The sequence below is a fragment of the Giraffa tippelskirchi genome, chromosome 10, assembly GCF_054371585.1.
Source record: "Giraffa tippelskirchi isolate mGirTip1 chromosome 10, T2T-mGirTip1v1.2.pri, whole genome shotgun sequence".
In the NCBI taxonomy this organism is placed as follows: Eukaryota; Metazoa; Chordata; class Mammalia; order Artiodactyla; family Giraffidae; genus Giraffa; species Giraffa tippelskirchi.
Window position 1 is genome coordinate 86,439,550 of NC_137284.1, and position 21,489 is coordinate 86,461,038.

At 35.6% G+C, this 21,489-nt stretch overlaps 1 protein-coding gene across 3 annotated transcripts in view; it reads left to right on the forward strand.

Moving 5' to 3' along the window:
- SEMA3C (semaphorin 3C) overlaps positions 1-21,489 on the forward strand; it is a 202,469-nt gene that overhangs the window by 143,855 nt on the left and 37,125 nt on the right. For all 3 annotated transcript variants that reach the window (XM_081535619.1, XM_081535622.1, XM_081535620.1), the window contains 2 exons: positions 796-940; positions 10,725-10,947. In XM_081535619.1, coding sequence (XP_081391745.1) covers positions 796-940; positions 10,725-10,947 — 368 coding nt within the window. The remainder of the gene's footprint in view (positions 1-795; positions 941-10,724; positions 10,948-21,489) is intronic.

Consider the following 21,489-nt stretch of genomic DNA (forward strand, 5'->3'; position numbering starts at 1 on the left):
AACGATTTCTCCAACTACCATTTAGGAAAACATTGTAAGAGCACTTTTACATTAAAGTAATCTTAAAACAAGAAGAGAGAGTGTTTCCTTATCAATAAGATTTATTTTGTGAGTTAAATTATGATAGGTTGTATCAATAGTGACTTGGAAGTCAAATCATATTTTTTAATAAATCATCAATCCTTTTTTTGGTGCCAAGACAAACCACTTAGAAATTTCTTTGATTTGTTCTATATTTTGGGCCAGATTCATTGAGTACTTTTTTATAACTTAATGTCTACTGTGTTCATAGATGAACTAAATGTCTTAATGCTCTTTATATCAATGGCTATTTCAAGTTTTTTTGCTTAACTTGTGTACCATAACATTCAACTTTTTATCATTGATTTTGCCATTTATTTTTAAGTTGTATTTAAATTTATTTATCTATTTATTTTTAACTTTTTATTTTATATTGCAATTGGGCTTTCCCAGTGGCTCAGTGGTAGAGAATCCACCTGCAAAATGGGAGACTAAGGAGGCATGAGCTCAATCCCTGGATTGGAAGATCCCCTGGAGGGAGGAAATGGCAACCCACTCCAATATTCATGCCTGGAGAACCCTATGGACAGAAGAGCCTGGTGGGCTATGGTCCATGGGATCACAAAGAAGCAGACACTACTAAAGCCACTGAGCACGCATAGTTGATTAACAATGTTGTGATGATTTCAGGCGCACAACATAGTGACCAATACAATCACTTTTAAATTTAGGAAATACTAAAATTCATATTTTTCTGTTTTCTTTTTTTTTCAGCTCCGTTTTTAAAGGATCGGCAGTATGTGTGTATCATTTCTCTGATATACAGACTGTATTTAATGGGCCTTTTGCACACAAAGAAGGGCCCAATCATCAGCTGATTTCCTACCAGGGGAGAATTCCGTATCCTCGCCCTGGAACTGTAAGTATCCAGCAAATTTTCTTAGTTAATTTACTTTTTAAAAAGATATAACTTACTAAGAAATGAATATCATGTTGATGTTAATTAAATATAAACATAGACCTACTGGTACACTCATTATAATTTTTTACTGGATGAGTTCTTATACTTGGGATTTTACAAATATGTATGTTATAGAATTCTATACAATTTTTTCTAAATGCTCTTGATATTAATAATAAAATCTCATTTATATTTTAAGATAGCTGGATATGTTAGATAGGGAAGAGATATTTTCCTAATTTTAATGGCATAGAAACTATAGCTTGGAAAATGGTAACATTTTGGAGGCAGTCTACTAATTTGAATTCAAGTTGCTTTTCACAATTTTTCTTATATTAAGAAATCTCATCTATTTTAATGAAATTATCCTCATGTCAGAATTACTTTAGTAATCAATCTGCAAAGCTATTTCAATTTTAGGAATATATTTAGTTGAAAATTATGTATTGTATATTTCTCAAGGAAATAAAATGGTATTTGTGAGCAAATAATGACAATGAAAGTGAATTATAATTCAAATAAAAAGTTTTGAGGTATTCAAATATAACCATGTCTTGAAGCATTGTACTATTAAGGGGTAGAGTGAAGACTACCTTTTCCAGCTCAAGGTACAGACAGTGCACTGGCAGATTGGAACTGAGTTTTTCCAGGACAGTGATCATAGTCTTACTCTGTGTGTGTGTGTGTGTTTGTGTGTGTGCGCGCGCACTAAGTCATGTTTTACTCTGCGATCCCATGGACTGTAGTCCACCAGGCTCCTCTGTCCATGGAATTCCTCAGGCAGGAATACTGATTTGGGTTGCCATTTCCTTCTCCAAGGAATCCACCTGGGAAGACCACAGTGGCTCAGACAGTAAAGAATCTGCCTGCAGTGCAGGAGATGCAGGTTCAATCTCTGGGTCAGGAAGATCCCCTGGAGAAGGGAATGGCTATCCTCTCCAGTATTCTTGCCGGGAGAATTCCATGGACAAAGGAGCCTCGTGGACTAGAGTCCATGGGGTTGCAAAGAGGCAGACATGACTGAGGGACTAACACAGTCTTACTATTTGTTTTTAATTTGAATTATAATAATCCTGTGTTGCAGACTAGAAGATTGATTAGTTTCTGTCTCTGTAAAATGTTATACATCACTCTCACTGAGAGGAGATGTTACACAATTGACCATCAAGAGGAATATAATTCTCTTATATTCTTGCATTTCAGAAAATAAGGTTATATTTATAAAATGGGTTGGATATAAGTAAAGAATGATTTTATTAAAAAAAATCAAAGGAAAGTTATTAAAATATTTACTTGAACAAAATACTTTTCATTTTTATTTAAATATGAAATTCCCTTTGTCAGTATACTTTTAGACATTCATCTCTCATAAGTTTTACTTACTGCTGATTCACTTTATTTTTGTATTATTATTAGATTTTATTTGCAATATATTATTTATTTCTTTGTTTTCTAATCTTGTTGAATTATACTGCTGTCAATTTTTTGACAAGAAAAAAAATGTGCTAATAAACCATTAAAGAAGATGTTTATTCAAAATTAAAAGAGCTCAGGTTTGGTTTCCTGGCTAGGAAGCTCAAATATGTATTACTAACTTCTAATTAACCTTGGAAAGACTCAAAATTGCTACTTATCCATGAAAGTACTGAGTTTTAAAAAGCTAGTTAATCATGACTGGCAACAAAATCTTACCACAGAATTTACAGTCTCCTTTTAAATGATCTCTGTTTGATGCTTATAGCTCAACAGAATATGGAAGAAACATTTAACTATTTGGTATCACACAAGGAAAAGAAATCAAGAGCCATATCCATCTTAGGGTATTAGAGTGTATTAGATAAGAAACAGGTGGTTGGTGGTTTAGTCTCTTAAGTCGTGTCCGACTCTTGCCACCCTATGGACTATAGCCTGCCAGGCTCCTCTGTCCATGGGATTCTCCAGGCAAGAATACTGGAGTGGGTTGCCATTTCTTTCTCCAGGGGATCTTCCCAACCCAGGAATTGAACCCGGGTCTCCTGCACTGCAGGCAGATTCTTTACCAACTGAGCGAATTATAGAAAAGAAGGGGAAGCCGAATAACTTTCAAATTCCATCATAACTCAAGGCTCTCATTATTTCATTGAATGTAGTTCGTGTATTTTCAAATTATTCACTGATAATGTATCCAAAGATATGTCATATTTTTGAGAATTATTTGCTATTTGAATTGGATCAAGTCACTGTTTCATCTTAAGTCAGAAAATTAAGAGATAGTTGTGATTGCATTTGTTTTCATTGGTTATTCTATTGAACAAAATACATCTGGGATTAATACAGGAGCAATTGATTTGTAAACTGAATAAAATTCCATTTTCTCCCATAAATCCTTAAGATAAGCACCTCAGATACACATAAAAGAGAGCCATGCCAAGTAAATAAGGGTCTGAGGCCTCAGAGCCTCTATGAGTGCTGGATTCAGCTTGTACCTGACTGGCAAGAAGAGAGTGCATTCACCTCATCTCAGTCAAAGAGATCACAGTAGCAATTTGAAATCAGTCATGAATGGAGTCCTACATCGTGGAAATTGACGATGTTACTAATTAGGATTTTTTTTCCCCTGAAGAAAACCACCCTCCTTGGTCCCGCAGTGCCTCATAAGACTCTTCACCCAATGGCAGCTCAAAAAGACTCTGAGAACGACAGTGAGAAAAACATTCATGTCAAATTTTTACTGTACATAAAACGTGAGAGTAGATAATTCCTTTTTAATAAAGCAAGTAAACCACTGCCAAATTAGAAAATTCTGGTAACAGTCCCACTTTGCATTATTTCTAAGCTCCTAAGCATAATAAGCATTTTTCCTCTTCCAAAGAAGTGTGAAATGAGCCAGGGCTTCGTGACACATCTGGAGCAGACTCCGTGAAAAAAGGGAGTGAGTTGTCAGTGCTTGAGACATATTTCTATAATGTGGTTGCTTACATCTGGTGTTGAGATCACAGCAGCTCCTTTAAATACAAAAAAAAAAAGTTGTCAGATGAGTGATCCTTAGAGAATAAAAAAGGCTGGGTGGAGGAATAACCTTTGGAACTCCTCCTGGAAAAGCATACCTCCCTGAAGATTTAGTCCCTCCACCCTTTACTGAGCAAAACACCATGAAGTCAGCTCTCTGACTCAGAGCAGTCTGCATGTGTCTCTTTCCTAGGGTTTTAAGGTTTAATATCCCATTCATGTAGCCAGAAGACTCACAGCCAAGTGACCCAAAACATTCCTTTTTCTCTAGGGTTAAGAATGTTGCCTCTGAAGTCCTCCCAATGTAGGATCAACTATGATCATCATACTTTAATTCCCTATGTAGACCAGTTGCAGGGTCAACCTCATAACTGTATGACTGGATTCTTAAAGAAATGACACTAGCAGAAATCTGATACCCTCATTCTAAAGTTCCCTGTAGGTGCTTCTTGTAAACCAGGGTTGATAGCTGTGTTAGCAAACTGTCCCAACCAGCAAGCCCAAGTCAGTAGGAAGAAGCCTGCCAATTGTGTCATAATGTTTTTCCATAAGTAATACAAGTTTGTGGAAGAAACAGGACACCTTTGGTATGTTGCAAAGGGTAGCCAAAGACTGCAGATTCTCTCTGTGGCTGAGCTAACATATAACATTATTCTGATGAAACGTGTGTAAGCTTCTGTAGAAGACTGTGACTGTGTTTGCTTACCCCATACTGTTAAAGCAGAACCTCATGAAAATGATCAGTTTTAACATCTGTTTATAAGTGGACCAGGACCATCTGCTTCATTCACTGTGCTTTGAATAGGTCTACAACCAGGTGCAGCAAAAGAACACAGAAAATGTATGATCTACATAGTTAATAGAAGAAAAAGAGAAACTTTTTTGCTGTCATTTTTGTCAGTTGCATGCATCTTCTGCTTGTTTTAACAGCAGAAGCATTTCAGTTCCTCATAGACACTTTAAAACATTGTTAACATGGTGTACAATAAAATTCAACACATAAGGCATATAGACATGAAAAGTTAATTACATATTGTTTCACATAATTATTCAAGGCATGTGAATAAAGCAGACAATAAATATTATTGAAATCTAGAGAAAAAAGAGATTGTCATGGGACAGTCTAGTTTGGAAAGGCATGTAAAAATATGTGAGATTGACCTGGCCCTGAAGGGTAGTTGATGTGGATAATTTGAATAAGTAAGGAAGGATGTTTCAGGCAAAGGTTACTGTGTACATTACAAGGCAAAGATAGAAATTAATCAATGAATCCTAGAAGCTCTGCATGGGCTAGTAGGACTGGAACAAAGGGCTCTTTTAAGTCATGGAGGATAAATACCAGAAAGATGAGGGCCAGCTGGTGCATAAATTCAAGTCTCCAGCTATTTAATTCTTTGGACTTTAAGTAGAGGGCCCAGATTACCAAGGGTTTAAACATAAGATCAATTTCCCTCAGAACATAAGTTTCAAAGACTAATACTAGAAACTAGCCCAGATTCTAGAATATCATTTATTTATGTCCATTTATTTATCCATGTGCCATTTGTCCTTCAAGTGTTAAGTCAAGCTCATTTTGAACATGCTGGTTACTCCTTCCATAATTAATTTTACCTTTGTTTTTTGTTACCTGTCTTTAGTGTCAACTCCTACTTCTTCCCTTCATTTTGTGATTCATGATTTAGGATTGCTCCATTATAGTTGCCAGAATATTCCAAACTATTTTTGAAATCTCTAAACCTCTTCACTAACTCTGGCAGCCTTAAGTTCTCTAATAAATTCATTTTAAAAATATTAGCTCTTATTGATTGAGAGTCAAACTGTGTTTTTATTTTACATTTATCTTAAATTATATGTCACAATTGTTATGTTACTTTGAATATGTCCATCTTCTTACTAGAACACTTGTGTCTAGGAGACAGTGGTTTCCTATCCTTAAATCTTCTGCTGAGTGCTTCAAAATGCATTTTGAATAAAAACTGTCAAAAAAATTGACATACGAATTGATACGTGAACACGTTAATGCTGAAAACCAGTATAATGGGTGAGTGGATTAGGAGCAGATACTCAGGAATACCTGAGAATAGGAAGGAAATTAGAGATACTTCCTGATAAGATACATGGCATCCTCATTGTTCCTAGCATTTCACTTTAGCACTTGAGTAATCAAAACACTTAAAATGTCTTTACACAAAGAAAGGAATGCTTATCATCACTTGATAAACAGAAACCTAAAATTAGAGGAAAACAAACACCTGAAGGGGAATTTTAACCAAAATTACTTAATGACTGTTTGTAAAGCAAAATTATCCTTCCTATGAATGAGATAGCAGCCCAGTTAATGGACAAAGGCCTTATTTTATAGTAGCATGTGGGTATTATATTTTCTTGAGGTTTCAGTACACATGCTTTCATATATCACAAGGTGAGGACTATGTTAATTGCATCTTATTTATACTTGACAGTTTTATACTGAGCAAACTCACAAGTCCAGATAGTCTGCAGAGGGTAATCAATTTTTCTTCTTGTCACATCACTGTCATTCATTCTTTGTCTTATCTGCAAGATTGAGGCCATTAATCAATGGAGAAAATTAATTATTGACTAAAGGAATTCTTCTGTAATTTTGAAAATGAACTTTTACTAGGAGACAGTTGTTTCCAGCGAAAAAGTTTATTGTGAATATAATATGAAAGTCCCACATGGAGAACATTTGAATGAATATAAAATAATTGATTTCAGTTGATTTATTTGGGTTACCTATTTAATAACTGGGCTTCCCAGATGGTTCAGTGGTAAAGAATTTGTCTGACAATGCAGGAGACCCAGGATACCGAGATGCAGGTTCAATCCCTGGGTCGGGAAGTTCCCCTGGAGGAGGAAATGGTAAACCACTCCAGTATTCTTGCCTGGAAAAATCCCATGGACAGAGGAACCTGGAGGGCTACAATTCATAGAGGTCGCCAAAAGTCAGACACGACTGAGCAACTGAGCACACATAACATTTAGTAACTATGGTTGTGAGTAACTGAAACATAATTTTTAGCTAAATTTCAGTTACCATTAAGTAAAACCCAGAAACTAGACATGTGTAATTTAATAAGCTTATGAAAGTAATTGCTAGCTGGAAATTATAGAAAATGCCTAGTAACCTATGCTAACTTTGGATAATCTTGGAGCTTATAAAAACAATACTTGCAAATATTTAAGGAGACAGCTCAGGAAACCATCCTTTAAGTGGTGTTTTTTGAAGGGCTGAAGCTATTTAAATTGCCCATGCATTTGTACTTTCCATGTTTTCATTCAGTGAAAATTCACAATCCACACGCATCTCCTGGTTGTTGTGTTTCCCTTTCTCCACTTTGTGTGAGAAATGACAGTAGAAAATACCCATAACACTACATTTTTCAGAAGTATGGAACACATTCATCAGTTTAGAATACCCTCACATGGAATTGTTTGTCCTCATTTGGTCTTTTATTGTAGTTAATTTATAAATATGCATATTTAAATGTAATACTTTTGCCTAAAAGACAAGCATATGAACCCTAGATGAAAGTCTCGTTAATGGGATAATGAATGAGAAGCTTAGTTTTAGTACTTGTCTCATTATCTCTCTTTAGTGAAATCATTTAATTGCTCCTTATGCCTTTCTACAAAAAGAGAACTATGTTTACTGGTCCTATAAAATGTTCTAGTAATGTTAACTAGTTAAAGTTAGTCTAAAAATTGCATTAAGGTGATACAATTCAAATGAGGGAGAGGACATTCATGGTTTGCAGAGACTTATTTGCAAATGTAGGACTGCCTGGCAGTAATGGCCCAGAAGCACTGACATTGTAGGATAGCCATTGCATGAATTTAACCCAGAGGTTGCCGTGTTTTGTTTGGTCCCTAAAGTTGTTTTTCTTTTTGCACTGAGCTAACATTAAAATTTTGGCAGTTGTTGTTCAGTCACTCAGTCCCGTCCAGTTCTTTGTGACCCCATGGACTGCAGCACGCCAGCCTTCCCTGTCCTTCACTATCTCCCGGACTTTGGTCAAATTCACGTCCATTGAGTCAGCAATGCCATCCAACCATCTCATCCTCTGTTGTCCCCTTCTCTTCTTGCCTTCTGTCTTTCCCAGCATCAGAGTCTTTTCCAGTGAGTTGGCTCTTCTCATCAGATGGCCAGAGTTTTGGAGTTTCAGCTTCAGCATCCATCCTTCCAATGAAAATTCAGGATTGATTTCCTTTAATATTGACTGGTTTGATCTTGCATTCCAAGGGCCTCTTAAGAGTCTTCTCCAACACCACAGTTCAAAAGCAGCAATTCTTCAGCACTCAGCCTTCTTTATGTTCCAACGCTCATATCTGTTCATGACTACTGGAAAAACCATAGCTTTGACTAGATGGACCTTTGTTGGCAAAGTAATGTGTCTGCTTTTTAACATGCTGTTTATTTTGATCATAGCTTTTCTTCCAAGGAGCAAGCATCTTTTAACTCTGTGGCTGCAGTCATGGTCCACAGTGATTTTGGAGGCCAAGAAAATAAAATCTGTCACTATTTCCATTTTTTCCAGTTTTTTGAAAATTGAAGTTTAAGCCAGCTTTTTCACTCTCCTCTTTCACCTTCATCAAGAGGCTCTTTAGCTCCTCTTTGCATTATGCCATTAAGGTGATGTTATCTGCATATCTGAGGTAATTGCTATTTCTCTTGGCAATCTTGATTCCAGCTTGTACTGCATCCAGTCCGGCATTTCACATGATGTACACTGCATAGAAGTTAAATAAGCAGGGTGACAGTATACAGCCTTGACATACTCCTTTTCCAATTTGCAACCAGTCCATTGTTCCATATCTTATTCTAACTGTTGCTTCTTGACCTGCATACAGGTTTCTCAGAAGGCAGGTAAGGTAGTCTGATATTCGCATCACATAAAATTCCACATTTCTATTTTCTGTTGAAATTTGACCACACTAGGTTTATATTCCTGCATAGGAGCAGTCACCTAGAAATAAGTGTTCACTGCCACATTTGAATAAACTGTAATTTTCATTTATTACTGACTGTATCACATCTTGCTATTCACCACAGATGCTGTACCCATCCCTATTGATCAGGAAGCTTGATTTGTTGCTTTCCTTTCAATTTGTACCTCTCTAAAGAGGATACATGAAAACTAGAGCAGTAGTGCTTTTGTTTAAAAAAATATATAACGAAGTATTTTTGTTTCTGAAAGTAGAGATATTGATAGTGTTTGATAGGGTTAGACAAATAATGTTTTATGTGTTAAAAAAGATTATACGTTGCTCATATAACTTGACACTCAGCTCCTATTACTGCATGAGTTCAAGTTTCAAGCTTCAGCACCTCCCAGCCTACCCTTGAGTTTGTCCTCAGGTGACCTGTAAATGGAATCCTCTTCTCAGAAATCCTTGTCATGCTAAAACTGCTAAAACTGTCCTGCAGTCATTTTTAGGTCTCATTATTACTTTCTCTCTGACTCCTTATACCTGGTGCTCTGAATCTTTCCCCTCCTCAGCAGAATTAATGCCCCTGTTTCATACAGCCCCTACACCAAAATTGGATGACAGATATAATCGAGTATTTCACTCATTCAACTACTCTGTCAAATATCTAATATTTGTCAGCTTTATTATAGGTCTGAGGGTGAAATAATGAACAAAACATACCCAGTTGAGAATAATTCACAGCTTACCTTCTAGAAGAAGAAACAGACAATAAAGATACAAACAACAAATATATTACGCACAGGTATATAGAGCTGTGAAAAAAAAATAAAGCAAGCTAAGGAAATAAGAGGGTGGAAATGGTGATGGGGAGCAATTTTTATATGTCATCACCTTAAAGTAAGTTTCTTTTGAGCTGAGAACTGAATGAGGCAACAGAGAAAACCATGGAGTTGTCTGGAGAAGAGTAATCCAGGTAGGGAACAGCAAGTACCAAGGTCCTTGATGGGGAGCTGACTTGAGCCTCAGGAAGAGCAAGAAACATGGCCATGGTAGACACGATGCAGCCCAGACATTCAGGAGCTTATCGCCATGCTTAGTTGTTGGGATTTTATTCCAAGAGTAGTGGAAGTTACTGGAGTGTTTTCCAGAGGGAAATTACCATTTGTATTGACCATATCCAATCCAAGCTCCAACTTCAGAGAGTCCTCTTTGGTAGGGAGGGGATCAAATGAAATGAAACTCTTGTGTGTTAGAGTTCTGATTGAATTTGATAATGATAATCTAATTTATTCTAGCCAGTAGCAGCATTAGTGGAGAAGGAAATGCAACTCACTTCAGTATTCTTGCCTGGAGAATTCCATGGACAGAGGAGCCTGGTGGGCTACAGTCCATGGGGTCACAAAGAGTCTGACACAACTGAACAACTAACATATAGCAGCATTAGATTATATCTGCAAGAGCATTTTTTGTTTCTAGCAACACTGAATCTGGCACAGGATAAGAAATATAAAAGTGATGGATGAGAATGGTGATAAGTTATATCATGAACTGAATGACATCAGCTTCACTCTGAAAACAAACAGGACAGGATATGTGGACTTAGCCTATTTAAATGATTAAATTATATATGGTATGTTTACTTTCTACAGATCATACTATGTATAATCATGCTGTTTTTTTTCTCAATAGGTAGCAAATACACTTACAACAACTTGAGCTTCTAAGTATTTTGAAAAATAGATTATTATTAACATAAAGTTACAATTGTATTAACTTAGTCCTTTTAAAAATATTTTTTTAGTGCCCAGGAGGAGCATTTACACCCAATATGCGAACCACGAAGGAGTTCCCAGATGATGTTGTCACTTTTATTCGGAACCACCCCCTCATGTACAATTCCATCTACCCAATACGTAGAAGGCCTTTGATTGTTCGTATAGGCACTGACTATAAGTACACAAAAATCGCTGTGGATCGAGTGAATGCTGCTGATGGTACATACAATGTCCTGTTTCTTGGAACAGGTAAGTATTTTAGCTAAAACTACTCAATATGTAGTAAAAGAGCATGGTTGTTGAGGGCATGATATTGAAATCAGAAAAACTCCAGTGTTTGCTTCTGTCTGACTCTGAGGTGTTAAACGTCCCTGTGTTTCAGTTTCTGCATCTGTAAAATGGAGTTAAAATAAATTACATTATGGGATTGTTGGGAGGAACCAATGGCTTAATATTAACATATGTAAAGCACCTTAAACAGTTCCTGGCACATAATATGGTGAAATAAGGTAATGAAATGAATGAAGGGATTGGGAATTTTTAAGCATGAGTATCCCCTCAGCTAAAACAAATTCTGTGGCCTCTTCATAAACACGTGGAGCCATCTATGCTTTCCTGCCATCTCTATGACATTTCTTTATCAATTACATTTTTTTTTACTTTTTAAAATTTATTTATTTTTAATTGAAGGATAATTGCTTTATGGAATTTTGTTGTTTTCTGTCAGACATCAACGTGACTCTGCCATAGGTATACATTTGTAATATCAATGTAATATCAATTACATTATTACAAACTTTATTCTTCTATTTCATCCTCCCCTGAAACCTTGGCTTAGCAAACTTAACGCCAGCACATGAAATCAGGCCTGTACATCTGCCTACCTCTACCTCTGCTGTACTGCTGATTTTGCCAAGGTCTTCAGTTTTCTCATGATAAGAAAGTCCACTATCCTTTTAAAATGCCTCCGTGCCCTTGTATCATTTGATATTGTAGAATCACTCTTCACTAGTGGCTTCAGCCACAAGTCACATAATTTTCCTTTATCTTCAACAGTTCCCTCTCAGTTCCTTCATTAGTCTGGCTTCCATCTCCCCATGAGTGTACATATTTACTGAGGTTCTGTCCATAGTCCTCTTCTTTTTACGTATTCTTTGGCCATCTCATTCACTCATTTGGTTTTAATTAGTCTGTGCAAACAAATCCCCAATGTGTATCTCTAGTCCTTGCAATTTCATTAGTTCAGTATTAGTATTTACAATTTATTATTAGGTAACACAAGTTGTATGACCCATTAACATTTCAAACAGCATGCTTCAAACTCAGTTTATTCACTTATAAGACTGCTTAACCAATGCTTAATCCAGTCTCCCATGTTTGTATTCATTGCTACACATTCCTCTCAAGGTTCTATTTCTCCTTGATATGTCATTCTCTCTAGATATATTATAATTCTTGGTAAACTCAGTAAATATTTGTCAAGATGAATTGAAAATCATAACTATATCCATTGTTTCTCATACAGTGAAATGAATTCATAACTGATTGCAAAAACTAATCTTTGTTTGCTTAAAAACTGTGTTTTCAAAAGATGTTGTCTCCATATAAATAACTACAATCTTTTAGCCTTGATTCAGATCACCCACTGTGGAGTTTGCATTTAAAAAAAACCTTTTTTTCCTGAATTGGTCATTTAGAGTTACACCTGACCCTAATGTCTCATAATACTTAGGAAAAAATGACTGTTTTCTTATTTTCCTTTTGAAACTAGTCTTAAAGGTGGAGCCTTTTTCCGGTTTTATTGAGATATAATTGACGTACATCACTGTTAAATTTAAGGTGCACAGCATAATGGCTTGACTTATATATATTGTGAAATGATAATTGCAGTAATTTTAAGTATCCATCATATCATATAGGTACAGTAAAAAGAAAGAAAAAATTTATTTTTCCTTCTGATGAGAACTCTTAGGATTTAATCTCTTAACAACTTTCATATGTATCATACAGCAGTATAACTATAGTGCATCCTATAACTGTACAGGTGTAGATTATATCCCAAGTACTTATGTATCTTATAACTGGAAGTTTGTACCTTTTGATTGCCTTCATTTAATTCTTCGTCTCTGCAACTCTGGTAATGAATGTGATTTTTCATTTTGGTTTTGCTTTTTTGTTCCATATATAAGTGCAAGCTTAGCATAATGCCATCAAGTTCCATCCATATTGTCACAAATGTCAAGATTTCATTCTTTTTATGGCAGAGTAATATTCTGTTGTGTTTTAAACCACACTTATTTTTACTTTTTTAAAAATTAATTTTGAATGAAGTATAGTTGCTTTACTTTATAGTGTTGTTAGTTTCTACTGTGTAGCAAAATAACTCAGCCATACATACACATTTATCTCCTCCCTTTTGGATTTCTTTCCCATTCAGGTCACCACAGTCGGTACATTAAGTAGAGTTCCCCAGGAAGAATGGGACATTGAAATTGAGGCATATACCCTATTGATACTATTCTGTATAAGCCACATATCTGTAAACAGACACTTAGGTTGTTTCTATGTCTTGTCTATTGTGAATAATGCTGTAGTGAACATGGAGGTGCAGGTACATTCTGCTGTTAGTGTTTTTGTTTCTTAAAGTTGGACTCTGACGTCATTCAGGTTGTTTTTTCATGAAAGTCTACATGAGATACACAGGTTTCATGGATGGAATTTTCTAGTCTTTAAAAATTGTCCAACAATGTTTATTTAGATAGAAAGCAGTAAGAAACATGCCTTTGCACAAGTTCTTTGACTTTTCTTACTACATGAGTAGCTGGCACCTTTACTCGGACATTTTTATATTGGTATTTAAACACTTGTGTCATTTTCAAAAACAGTATTTAAGCATATGTTTTTAATTGTAGTGGGAAGCTCCACTAATCACTGCTTACAAAGCCACATAAGTCTCTTGAAAATTGGATTCTAATAGGAAAATTCATGCTGTGAAATGCCTCTGCCAAGAGCGTCTTTCTGGATAGATGGTAACTCACTTAACCATTGAACCTAATCCCCATGGTTACATCAGATCACACTGTAATTTTTTAAAAGTGATTTCAACTTACCTGAAACTCTAACAAAGAGTCTATTGTTATGAAATATTTTATACCTTGAATTTATGATGAAATTTCTTCAAAAGAAAGTTCTCGATGTTTGTTCGCTACTGAAAGTGAATAAAATAGCCTTTTCTGAAATAGAATTGGGAGAATCATGGTTCACGATTCCCAGAATTTCTTAGCTTGCTGTATCTAAATGTCTTAGGAAGGATTATAGTATGTTTTTTATGTTCTCAAATCCCCAAGTACCAAACAGCCCTTTAGTTATTATAAATAAGTAATGATGCTTCAATTACTGCCACAGTTAAGCAAGTTTCTCTCATGGCTTCCCTTTTCTCTGGACCTTCATGGAGAATTAAAGGGAATTTGGTAAAGATATTGGTTGTCAAAAAAGCTGCCATAGGAAAAATTTGTTTAACAGGTCGTTGGAATGCAAACAGGATATCTTGTAACTGTATCCACTTTAATTAATAGGAATGATTTGTAGTCACAGAATCTCTACAGTGGCTGTGCAGGCTGAGTGCTCGGTAACTGCTACACTTAGTCTATTACAGTTTACTACTCTGGCTGAGGTTGAGAGGCTGATATTCTGGCCTTCTACTCTTCTAGGACTGCCTCATCATTTTTTGAGTGCTGTGAGCTGCCAAAATAAACAAACACATACATACATATGTACATGTGTAAGTCAATGAATGCAATGAAGGGAAGGAGAAAGAAAGAAAAGTAAATGTTGTTCTGTCATCTTTTATTTCTTAGTTTGCATTATCAGCGTCTAGTCTATGGGTGAGATAGCCCACAACCTGCTGTAAATATGGTCTATAAGCTAAGAATGATTGGCATTTTTTAATGACTAAAAGAAAAATAGCAAGAAGACTATTACATGAGCAGTGAAAATTGTAAGATTTTTAGATTTCAGTGCCCACAAATAAAGTTTTATTAGAACACAACCACATTCATTCATTTACATTTGTCTGTGGCTGAGTTTGTGCCACAAAAGAGTTGAATACTTGCCAAAGAGACCGCTCAGCCCATAGAGCCTAAATGGTTTGTTATTTGACCTTTAATAGGAAAAGTTTGATGACTTTTGTTTAATAACTGTATAACTTTAGAAAAATTAAGACTTCTGAAAGAAGCTATTGTCTTATAATGATGCTTCATATAAAAACATCCTCTTAATCTCAAGTAAAAAATGTCTTGTTATATCTATTAAAATTTAAAATAGAAACCATGTTAACTTGATTATTTTCCAATTCATTACTGCTACTGTGCCCCTAACAAGGAACACAGGTTGAAACAATATATTTTAAAATCAGTGTTTTTTAAAATCTGGTAGTATTATTTGATATTTTGTAGCATTTGGGGTTTGGGTTTTTTTGTTTGTTTGTTTTTGAGATTAATTTTTAGTGTTAAGATGATGGGTATTTTCATGTTCCTTAGTCTCTTTTTTCAGTCTTTAGGAAAGACTATAAAATAGCAGGCTAGTATTCTCATAGGATTAACATTTCTGTTTTTTTAACTTTGTCACCTACTGCTTATATCCAGGCTATTTGTGCAAAGTTGACTATGATGTACAGTGAAGAGATTTGCCTGTTTTCTTTTTGCCTCTGAAGTTATGAAAATAGTTAAATGTCTGGGTCAAGTTTAGACACATTTTGTCAAATTTACATTTTTAGCACTAAATATGAATCAGAATGACATGTGGTTTCTGATGAAAGAGAGAGTATTCTTGTGAATGGATGTTAGAGGTTTAGGATGATTTATTGCCATTATGATTTTTTAATGTATGGTCGATACATTCAGTGCTTTGCCAAAATTCTTACATAGTATGTACTGTTTCATGTTTTGTCCTAGCTTCTGTTTAACTGGATGATTACTAAGTTTGACTGTTGGCTCCAGTAAGTCCTTTGAAAACGTGGAAATTTGAAGTGTGTGCCACATATGTGACTAAAGCCTTAATATGTTTGCCTTGCAGCATTACAGGATCAATGCCTTTATAGTAACTAACCAGTTCTGACAGTCACATCTTTTGAAATGTACCCCTAATGAACTGCAGAACTAGGCGTTTTGATTTTTACAGAACTCCCTAAACTAAAAACACCCAAGATATAAAATTTGATAGCTGGAGCCATGCATTTGACTTCAGAAAAGATGACTATGAGTTGTAAACTGTGCATGTCAGTCACTCTAAGGATAATGTCTAGACTTCCCCTTTGCTTAGAAGTAAGGAACAAATCCCTTTATAAGTCACTGGTTTTTAATAACATTGTGGTTCACTGCTTTCCAAAGCAGAATCTGGAAACATCTGAGTTTACCAAGGATTCTACAGGGATTGTCACAGCAGGAAATACTAATAGAACAGAGTGGAATGATGACTGAATTGAAAGGGAAAAGATGATAAATTATGGTGTGATGACTGCTTGATCATGTAGAACAGTAGCAAAGGCAATATGTGAAGAGAAAAATATGCAAGAGAGCCCAGATAGTGATTGTTAATCCAGAGACAAATGTTCTTATTTAAATTTTACTTTAAAAAAACAGTTTACTAAGAATGAATATATATGATAATTGCTGAAAATATTTTTCAAAAAGCATAATTCTTCCCTTAAACTACTTTTTAGAGATACATTCTATTAAAGATAGTGTGAAATCTCACATAATCATTATACAAATTTTGATGTTGCTAGTTTGCCCGAATTACTCATTTATCTCTTTAATATGCTACTTCTTATGCAAATCAGTACACTTTTTCAGGTTTTTGAACTATTTTATTACTAGTATAGTGATGCTAATTAAGGTTATTTACAATGCTTATCTTTTGCCAGATATGTTATTGAATCTCATCCAAACCTTGTAGTTACCCTATGAGGAAGGATATTTGTCTGATTTATTCATTGGTACATCCTCAGAATAGCACATCACTCAAAGTTGTCACTCAGTAGATATTCTTTGAACGAATGAGTGAATGAGTTGCACTTATCCTCCACCATGTTTAGCCTGAAGCTCAGATAACTTAAGATCACATTGATATTGAGTGTATGATACAACCGGACTATAACCTTTTGGTATCTGATTTCATATCGTGAGCATTTATCCTCTTCAAGTTAACTACCTCATCTACCATCACCATTTTATTTACCTTTTATGAAGTTAAGGTAATTTCATTTTGTTGTTGTTTAGTCACTAGGTCGTGTCCAACTCTTTTGCGACCCCAGTGGACTGTAGCCCAACAGACTCCTCTGTCCATGGGATTTCCCAGGCAAGAATACTGGAGTGGGTAGCCATTCCCTTCTCCAGGGGATCTTCCCAACCCAGGGATCAAACCCGCATCTCCTGCATTTCAGGCAGATTCTCTTACTGCTGAGCCACCAGGGAAGCCCCCATTGTCTCATTTTACTGTGAATTAAATGTTTCCTTCACATATGTCAGGAGATATTGCTGATGTGTTGACATTCAACATTAGCTCAGCACTGCTTTGTTAGAATAACATCACTCACTTTTGCCCATCCACACATTGTCACCAAGTCGTACGTGTGAAAGAGATACATCTTACAATGTGACAGAGAAAACCTGGAACAGACTGGATTTGTATGTGAATTAACCAGTTAACCTGTAGATCTCGTATCTTTTTATGTCAGCTGCCATATATTCAGCAGATGAGATGGCAATGATATGCTCTTTGTTACTGGTGCTTTTACTATTTATTCACTAATATAAAACAACTGCAAGCAAACCTAAATCCTGTATGTTGCCTTCATTTTAACCCTCACTCTTTCGTGAATGTAAGAAAATTTTCTAACCCAAAGACATTAACTTATAAAGTCTTTTGTCTGTGTTTTAATAAGACATAATCACACTGTGTTCTTGTTCCTGATGCACTGCCAAGTTTCCCTGAAGCATACTTAGCAGCCTTTGTCCCTTGGAGAAACTCTCATAGCCTGTTACTCAGCCTGGCCAGCCCTCTCTGTGTGACTACCTAAGGAGGTACATAACCAGGTGTCAGTTGTCGGGGTGGTCTTTGTTGAAAGCCAGTTTTGTTTTGTTTTGTTTTTAAGTTTTATGGAACTGGGAAAAGTTTTCAAATTGTTGAAATGAAAAGAGAGATTTAGAATATGAAGTGTAGTGTGAATTGAACTAAAAAGGTTTGAAAGTGGATTTTCTGAGGTGAGTCTGTGCTATTAGAGTCATAAATGTTTTCCTTAGTTGTATGCATATTTTCTCTTTCACTAATGTGGTGAGCACAATAATAGTCCCTCAAAGATTATATCCTAATCCGTGGGAACTGCTCTCTCTGCTCAGGGTCCCACAAAGCCACAAAGTGTAAACCAGACTGCATTCCTTTCTAGAGTTCAAGATCTTTTCCAAACTCACACAGTATTTGGAAAAATTAAGTTCCTTCCTGATGCTGGGATGAAGTACTGCCTTTCCCTGCCATTGTCCTTTCAAAAAATACCTATTTGCTCATTCTGTCTGCTAAAACAGAGTTTCATACAATGTAGCATAATCATGGGATTGACATACTATCGATTTAGCATTATTCTGTGGTTTTAGAAGCAAGTCACATCTACTCGTATTCAAGGGGAGAAGTTATACAAAGGGGTGACTTACTAAGGCTCTTCTTAGTGTAGGTCAGTCACTTCCCAGATACATTTATGTAGCTCCCTTAGACATTGGTAGGGAGGATACATTACAGACAGAGAAAAAAGGCCAGTTAGGAGACTTGGTTTTTTATAGGCAAGAAATGATGAGAGCCTACATTAAAACAGGTGCTAGAAGTCAGAGATTGAGAGGGATTATCAAGAGATATTTAGGAAGAGGAAAGGACCTGATAATGACTAACTTAATTTGGGAAAAGTAGGCAGATGAAAAAAAAGTGCCTATGGTGTTTTGTAAATGTATGGTCTGTCACAAGGATGAAAAGAAGTACCATTCATTGAACAAGGGAATATAGAATCAGCAGTCAGATTTGCATAGTGGATTCCTTTTGAAGGGCACACCTGTTCTTTCCTATGGCCTGTTATGATTAGACGCTGAATTTACCACCTAAAATACATTATCTCATTAAAATCTCATAGCAACCAAATGAGAGAGAATCATTATCTCCATTTTAGAACTGTATAAACTGAGGCTTTGGTAATTAAATGGCTAGCTTATGGTTGTGGAGCTATTAGAAACTAACTAAATTCCAACCCAGATCTGTCTCCCACTGAGTTAGAGATTCTGTGGACTGCTCAGATGGATAAGTCAAAGAGGGTGTTGTTGTGGATACACTTCACCAGAGAGGGCTGTGCTAGAGATGCAGATACAGAAGTCATTAGCAATATAGGTGTTAGCGGAATCCTTGACAGTTCTTGAGGTCACTCTAGGAACTATGCAGATAAGGATTTAACTCTGGAGAGCTCATTTAAAGGGTAGGAAAAGTAAAGATTATCTGCTAAGAAAATGGAGAAAAAGTGATCATAAGGTAACAGAAAATAAGAATTAGTATCATGGTGACCTCGAGAAAAGAGAATGGCAGGCAGGAAAAAAAGCCGTGGCCAAGATCATCAGATGTGACAGTTATGTCCAAGTGCCCTTGTAATATGTTCCTTTCCTCATTAGCCTGTCTTCTTGAAGACCAGTGAAGCTTGAGAGGAGAGTAACCATTTCAGTGGAAATGGGAAATGGGTTGTGAAGAGGAGGAAGTAAGAATGGGTTAGCATGAGCAAGTGCATAGTGGATTGAGAGATAACTAAATGAAGAGGGAAACCTCCTCTTTTTACCCGAGCACCCAAAAACATAGGCAAATGTTCCAGGCCAGCTTCTCTATGTGCTTTAGTCTTTGCAAACTATTGTAGAAATGCCCATCTTATGGTAATATGGGTGCAGAAAATAAACTAATTAATAGTGACCATAAAATCCATTAATCTCAGATGAGTAATTCTTTCTGCAAATTTTAAAGGATTAAATAGAAAGAGTTAGCTACTTGCATCATTGGAAATTTAGTTGCTTCATCCTGTGTCGGTTCTATAAAACCTTGCATATGACATACACCTGCATGGAAGTCCATTTATTTTAAATTTATATTATAAATAAAACATTTATAATACAATACAACAAAGGATATTGAAATGTAATTTGTTCAGTTCAGTTCAGTCGCTCAGTCGTGTCCGACTCTTTGCAACCCCATGAATTGCAGCACGTGCCTCTCTGTCCATCACCAACTCCCAGAGTCTACCCAAACCCATGTCCATCAAGTCAGTGATGCCATCCAACCATCTCATCCTCTGTCATCCCCTTCTCCTCCTGCCCCCAATCCTACCTAGCATTAGGGTCTTTTCCAATGAGTCAACTCTTCGCATGAGGTGGCCAAAGTATTGGAGTTTCAGCTTCAACATCAGTCCTTCCAATGAACAAAATGTAATTTGTACATTTTGGTAATTTACACAATCTTATAACATTAATGTTAGTGATTCCTGAGACTCTATTTGAGTATTCTTTTTAGCTGTGTCACCAGGAAATATTTATAATAAGTCATATGTTAATGAAATATCACTTGGTCTAATATTAGATTTTTTTCTAAGTCATTGTATGGAAAATTAGCTTCTAGAGCCAGAACATATTAGACTGTAACTTATTAAACACATTTTGCTACATCAGATATATCATTAATAGATATTTTTCATGAGGACAGAAACTTTAGTTGAAAAAATAAATCAAAAATTTTAAATGGCACATTTTGCTGTGTCCTATTTTTTGATAAGTCTCAGCTAAATCAAAGCTTATAATTTAGTCACTCCTTATAAAATTGTCAGTTCAGTAAAATCATTGGCCTTAGAAGTTTGCTGTAGAAATCTACTTCTCCATTAACTTATCTAAGTATGTAACTCCCAAAGCTTTCCACAGCAGTAATGGATGCAAAGCATGTGTAAAATCCTAGCTCCTACACATCCTAGCTCCTACACATGGTAGTGTGAAATGGGAAATTAAAATTCCCAAAGATAGTCCTACAATAACCAATTCCAATTATGTTTGGGATTTTTCCTAAACTTTGTTGAAAACAGAATAACTTATTAGACTAGGCTAAGGATTAGGGAACATGCTTTAACTTCAAAAGACCTGTGTTTCAATTCTGCTATGTACCATCTACCGGTTTTATGACTGGGAGCAAATTATATAACATCTCTAAGCCTGCTTTTCTTAATTTCACTACTTTATGGATGTATTTTAAAGATTAAATGAGATGATGTGTACAAAACTTGGAGTGTACTGCCTAGCAGTTGGTAAGCATTTGACAGGTACATATATATATATATGTATCTATACAGTAGATATATATATTAATTGACACCAATCATACTATCTATGAATATAAATATACATATATATTTGTGAATGCACAAGTATTTTTGAATTCTGTTGCAAATTCTGATGCTTTTAACTAGAAAAGAGTAGTAAACATGAATGCACAAGTATTTTTGAATTCTGTTGCAAATTCTGATGCTATTAACTAGAAAAGAGTAGTAAACAAAATATACAAATGTCTCTTTTAAGTTTATATTCTTGTGGGAGGAAACAGGCTATGAATAATATGTGCATAATTATTTTACGGCATTACTTAAATTTGAGTATACTGTATTAGGAAAAGCAGAAAGGAAGCAAAACCTTTAATGACAAATCATAGATGAATCTGCCTGGTATAAAAGAACAGTAG